Source organism: Anarrhichthys ocellatus, unplaced genomic scaffold (genome assembly GCF_004355925.1).
Source record: "Anarrhichthys ocellatus isolate YVR2014 unplaced genomic scaffold, GSC_Weel_1.0 scaffold14, whole genome shotgun sequence".
Lineage (NCBI taxonomy): Eukaryota > Metazoa > Chordata > Actinopteri > Perciformes > Anarhichadidae > Anarrhichthys > Anarrhichthys ocellatus.
Genome location: NW_022280044.1, coordinates 6,919,899 through 6,926,478, shown reverse-complemented (window position 1 = coordinate 6,926,478; position 6,580 = coordinate 6,919,899). Strand labels below are relative to the sequence as shown.

At 45.4% G+C, this 6,580-nt stretch overlaps 1 protein-coding gene across 1 annotated transcript in view; it reads right to left on the bottom strand.

The window, feature by feature from the left end:
* Positions 1–52: 52 nt before the first annotated feature.
* The window catches only part of LOC116387097 (triple functional domain protein-like), a 34,247-nt gene continuing 27,719 nt past the window's right edge, over positions 53–6,580 (bottom strand). Inside the window, exons 3-5 of the mRNA XM_031853890.1 lie at positions 6,217–6,291; positions 4,381–4,495; positions 53–2,803 (exon numbers count right to left, since the gene is read on the bottom strand). Of these exons, the coding sequence (XP_031709750.1) occupies positions 2,602–2,803; positions 4,381–4,495; positions 6,217–6,291 (392 nt within the window). The 3' untranslated portion in view covers positions 53–2,601. The remainder of the gene's footprint in view (positions 2,804–4,380; positions 4,496–6,216; positions 6,292–6,580) is intronic.

Sequence of the window (6,580 nt, the reverse complement as noted above, 5' to 3'; positions counted from 1 at the left end):
CGCTATTTTTCTTTCTTTTTATATATATATATATATATATAAAAATGTTGGTGGGAAAGGATGTTGGAGAGCATGACCAGCTCCTAGTTCCCAAAACTTAGCAACACCGTGTTTGTTACTGACAGCAGAGCTGCAGGGATGTGATTTTTAGAGAAAGCCATGTAATGAATAACTTAATACATCAATGGCATGACTTAATCAATTGTTATCCTCTTCATGCTGCCATTCAGCACACTGCAGCTTTACGATGCCATGGAACATGATCAAACTGAGCCTCCCAAAAAGCTGTATTTAACAGCATCCGCATCTAGCGCAGACCAAAAAGGCTTTTGCACACATGAAATGTTGTCTTTTGTGACTTCTAAAACTCAGAGTGTGATACTCAAAACACCTTGGCACACTCGTTTTTCCCGCCTCTGGTCGTCCCTCATTTTAGAGTGACCCCCATCTCCCCTCAGTGCAACAATTGCATGTTACAAGATCAGTTTCAGAGATACAGTAAGGAAATGTCTCCCCGTTTGCTTTCTGTGCCTCTGTGTTTCTGCGAAGCCACCTCCGCACAACACCCCCACACACATGGCCAGAGATGGATGGAGACAGAACGACAGCTCGATAGCTTTGTGTGAGCCAAACAATGCAGAGACACACTGTTGTGTCCTTGGGTGAAAACGCAGAGCGGCTCTTGACAGGGCAAAATCCTGATATGGCTATGTCCCCTATTGTTCAAGTTAATTGATTTGAACTCTGTTGAATGGTGAGAGGGAGAATCAGTCAGGGCTATTGGGTTCCCTTTTTCTCCCACAGACCCATGGAGCAGTTTATCAACAATCGAAATCGAGCTTGCAGACGTCTCTCTGCGCTTCGGCTTGATGCGTCCTTTCTTCCCGTCTCAATCCAACAACAGGAAAAGGGGGGAAAATGTCTGACCTCCGGGTTTCATTTCACCCAGCCAGGAGAAAATCCTCAACACACACTTTGCTACAGTAACACTCAGCGATGTTCGGAGGTGATTGGTGGCGTGAATGCTGGACGCGGCAGAGCAGTTTTTATTTTGCACACATTCACTGCAACTGTAGTCCTAGCAACAGTCCTGCATTTAAAAACGGGCTTAAAAAAAACGCAGGGAGGAAACTTTCTCTGCGTACAAGCTTTAGAAATCTTCAAAAACGAATGTGGAGTATGCGGTCCGGTTGTGATAGATCACACAAATACAAATGCAGTGTGTCCAATCAATGCCTGTGTGGCAACGCAGGGCAGCGTGAGGATAACTAACCTGCCCTTTGGCTGTAATTCCTCTCGCACAATCAATTTGGTGTCATCGGACAGCAGAGGACCCGAGTGTGTATGTGTGTATGGGCATGTGAAAAATCAAGAGCTATTTCCACACAAGTGCATCCACTCAACTGACATAGTCACAGGCTAAAGGCAACGTAACAGAAACCCACCGAGCACATATTGTACAAACAAACAAACAGGGCTCTACCTCCGTTGCCTCATGCAGGTCTATTTTCTATCAACCCATGTCTCACTGCTTTGAAAGAGAAGCTAATCATTAGCAGACTGAGCGAGCGTCTTTAATGACGGATCAAACAGAAGGGCGAGAAATTGTCTGGTCCTCATTAGAGGGCATTTACTAAAACAGGCTTCAAATCAGGCGGAGGCATCTTCACAACTTCAAACACGGAGCATTGACTGGCTCATATGCGGCGGCATGTCCGGTGCTGTACCAGTGTTTGTAAGAGCACACGCAGATCTTGGTGCCGGTTCAACTATGAAAAGGTCAGAGCATAAAAATAAGCCTGTTCTTGTGAAGCCGTCGTTAAATTAGCTGTGAAAAAAAAAAAAAAAAACCGTGTTGGCAGCATAACAAACACTCGTGATCGGCTGCTGTGTGCTGTTTTTCGGGTCGAATGTGATGAAATCCCTTCTCTGGTGATGAACGCATCCGAAGCACCGGGGAGATGAACAGAATGAAATGTGCCGATAATGAGCAGCTCAGCTGGCTACAGCGGTCGTTATGACAACTCAGGCTGACAGCATATTAAGGGAGGATTTTTTTTTTTTGGGGGGGCAAATATAGAATTGTAGCACTTGATTTGGCTATATCTGGGTGCTTCCAAAAGTCCCTGCAGCATGCTAAAAATGTGCTATTGCCAAGTCCATCCTCACCGGAGCAGCAGATAATTACATAATAAAAGTATCGTAGTCATGCGTGAGCTTTGACGAGCCTCACATCATAACTGCAGTTTATTCTCCTCCGGTTTAAACTCCGATACGAAATAAATATAGTCTGGTAAGTTCAGAAAATGACATCGCTTTACTGTAAAGCAGCCATTGAAACCAGGAAAAGACAACGTTTATGCCATATTATGATGTTATGATGTCCAAAATCTAAGACGATATCTACTCTCGATAAATTGCCCAGCCCTGATATAGATGTGCAAGTTAACGTACTGCGGCATTTTAATTTATATTATTCATTAAAGAGGTGGTTCTGTCTATTTAACAGTTAAAGAACATGTACGCAGCCTCATATAAAGGCAGTTACCTAAGAGAGCAGATGATAATAATCTGTTATTGTTAAGAATCTGAAGGGTTTCCTCATCCTACCTCAAACTCGAACTTGGAGCTGCCGAAGTTGGTCCTCTGCTTCTGCCAGAAGTTGTCCGGTTTGATGATGAGGGCGACGTGGATGCAGGACGGGAACGACTCCTGCAGGATCTTCAGCAGAGGCTTGATGGTGTCCCACTTGGAGCCGCGCATATCAACGATGACCGTAAAGCCATGTTTACACACCTCCTCGCTGGGATGGACGGAGGTCGGCGAGAGTGGGAGGAATTAAAGAGAGGGGAGGGAGAGGCAGCGTGAGATTGGAGGGAGTATAATCCAGAGAGAGAGAGAGAGAGAGAGAGAAGGCGTGGGAAAGGATGAGAGAGGGATGGAGAGAAAAAGGGGAGGAAGAAAAGAGAGAAAAGGAATGAGAATAAAAACAAACAGTGAGATGACGCATTTTCTATACTGTGAGAAACCTACGCAGCACACGCACATCCCACACACACACATCCCACACCACACACACACTCACCCACCCACCCACACGCACACAGAAACCTGCGACGAAGGAGTCACAAATGTGTGCAGAAATATAAAAATCAGCACATTTGTGCGTCAGCAAACTCTTCTCGTCGTGGCGCTCTGTTCTGGCCGACATTATTACCACATAACCTCACACACACACACACACACGCACACACACACACACACACGCACACACACACACGCACACACGCAGAGACGAACTACATCTACACACCCGGAACTAAAATCTGCTAATTATGCAACATCGTACAAAAAATAACTTTTACTATTGTGTAGCTTTTCTGCATTGTGCATCGTAGTACTACTACTTATTGTATTTATCAAACCTGGACCTTTTGGTCATTTTGTGCAACATCCCTTCCTTCGTTTCTTTAGACTTCCAGAGCAAAACATCATCTTCATACACTCCGTCCTTTTCCAAACCTCTCCCTTTCCCTCTGTAACAGCCAGGAGACAGCTAGTGTGCAGATGTTGCCTTTCCCAAAATAGAACACCTTTAGTCACCGAAGTAAAATCATACAAAAATATGCAAAACATGACATGATGATGTTGTGGTTACAAATGCATAAAGGACATAAAAATATATAAAAACATAATTTACAGTGAATTTAGTTGCCTTGTAAACCACACAGATATACCGTGGTGACTTAAATTGAGAGGAGAGCAGACGGAGAGAGGATGGAGTGAGACGGATGGAGGGAGGAGAGGAGGTGCAGATGAAAGAAGTAAACAGAGCTGGAGAGGAGAGATGCTTTACCTGCGAGGAGAGGAGCTACTCGTCCACAGAAACTACTGCTGCTGCACTGCCTCGGCTACTGCGACACTTTGTTTTGCTTTCACACACACGCACTCGCTCGCTCGCACACACCTCCTCACACATGCGCTCTCCGTCTGTTAGTTTTTTTTAATCCCCTCTCCCCACCCTCTCTCTCTCTCTCTCTCTCTCTCTCTCTCTGATGAGCGCTCCTTCCTTCCATCCTTTGTTTTCTGTTATACATCCCCCTCTTATCTCAGGCTTTCCCTCTCAGCATCTCACTATGTCTCTAGAACTGATTGTTTTTTGGCAGCAGAGAAGCCGCAGCAAGCGGACTGGTCTTGAATTATTTCTCTCTCCGATCCTCCCTCACATGCTCAACCCGGCTCTCTCACGTGTTTGCTTACAGAGCCTCTTCCACTTGCTCCGGGTGTTGCTTCTCCTTCTCTTAACACACACACACACACACACACACACACACACACACACACACACACACCACAGAACAAATGTAATGAATGTGTAACCTGGGGATGCCGGCTAGGTAGGCGATCAGTCTCCGCAGGTCGTCCGTTCGTATTCTATCGTGGTTGCTGCGTGATGGAAACGTTAACACCGGACCACCGCGTCTGTCTCTGCCACCTGAGGCAACACACACACACACACGGAGTTAGATTAGAGTAAGAACATGTAGAAGACAGAACATATACTGTAGGCGTTATAGGCATTGTTGCTTCACATTAAAAACTGCTATTAAAAACTAACATTTCACTATTTACCTAAAAACAAACGCTGATATGCTGAATGGGTTTTTGTGGAAAACAACGTGCATAATTCTGTGCCTGTGATATGCTGTTGTAGAGCTAACTCACCATAATCACAAGATACTGAGAAACCTTAACACAGAAAACAGTTGAAGTCCCCAAAATAACATCCAAATTATCCAATCCAACTATACAGGCTGATGATAATGTCATTAGTCTTGCAGTATTGATTGATTTCAATTCTGACCTGATGGTGGTGCGAGATGGAACGTCGGGGGATCACCAACAATGTATCCTGGTGGGGACATGACTGTGTGCACTAAACTGCAATAGTTGAGATGTTTCACTAAACCAGAAATGTCGGCCTCATGGTGGCTCGAGAGGAAAAGTTAAGGAACTCCAAAGCCAGTAGGATACGTCCTCTGGGGACCATGACTGCCTGCACACAATTTTGTCCCAATGATGGAAGGCCAGAGGATCACTTAAAAGTCAGTAGGATTCATCCTTTAGAGATAAATAATTTTTAATATTAATTGGTAGTTTGGCAACACTTGCTGTTTTAAAGTACGGAGTCATGAGACTGAATTATGAATATCTGGCACAGTAATAACTATATTTCCTGACCAGTTGCAGCAGCACAGAGAGCCGCTCCACTCACGCGGGAACATGTAAACACAGGCCGCCTGCGCCCCGGCCCGCAAACGAGTGAGTTCAGTCGGGTTACTGAGCGCCTGCAGGCTTCACCCGGCTGCTGGGAGGAGAACATCAAACGCTCACGTGGCGACCGGGCCGAACGTGAGTGAGGGACAACATGGCCGAATTATTAAGGAGCCAGATTCTGGGATAATAGGCTTAGCTCATTTACCCTCCTTTCCACTAGCGGCCCCTCCCTCCCTCGTTTCAAAGCCAATTACTCCGCTGGCGACTACTATGGGATGCGGTAGCTGAGAGTAAGTCATCTCCATGGCAACGCCGCCCTTTCTCTCACTCTCCCAATTTCTGTATGTTTGTCTGAGTCATTGTCCACATCACTGCGTTTCTGCTTGTGACCTTCGCTGCACACACAGTTTCTCTATTAGCATGCACATAGTAGGTGCATGTGAGGATAACACACACACACACAAGCTGAATAATGTTTTGTACAAATAATCCTGCTGGATGTTCTTGGCAGTCCATATCTCCTGCTCAGCCTCCTGTGAGTTTTCCCTGGCATGACTCAAGAGTGTGTGTGTGTGTCAGACGTGGCTGAGCCTCCCTTAGAGGGGGCAAAGACACAGCTGTAGCTTACTGTGCTGTAGTTCTGCTGATGCTGCCTAAACAATGGCTGTCTGTGTGTATATTTTGTGTAGTCTGGGTGTGAGGAAGGGTCAAGTGTTAAGTGTCTGGGCCTCGGTCTGACCCCGACAGTTTTTACAGGCACAGCTTGTTATCATGAGAGAGATGACAGCGAGCTAGACAAAGAAGCAGTGGGTGAATAAGTACACAGTATACCTGCAGACTAAATACCCTACTTCATGTTTCATTAGCCTTGTCCATTATGATCAGACAAGTTGGTAGACTTGTGAGACTACAAACACACACACACACACACAATCTTACCTGACAAAAAGGCAACTTTTTCTTTGAGGATGGGCAGCACCTCCATTGCTCTCAACTCCTCATATCTCTTGAAACCTGCATAAGAAAGAAAGAAAGAGTGAGACAATGGGGTTTGAATGGAAGAATAAAAAAGTCCCTTTTCTCCCCGTCAATCAGCTCTGACATTTTGTTTTCCTTGAGGGCAGATTATTTGGGACAGAGCAGATTTTGTCCACTTGTAATCTGGAGATCTGCAGCTTTCAAACACAGGGGATTGAGTCCAATTTCGGATTGCATGCAGCATGAGAAAAAAGTCAGTAAATTTCACACACACACAAACACACACACACACACACACACACACACACACACACACACACACACA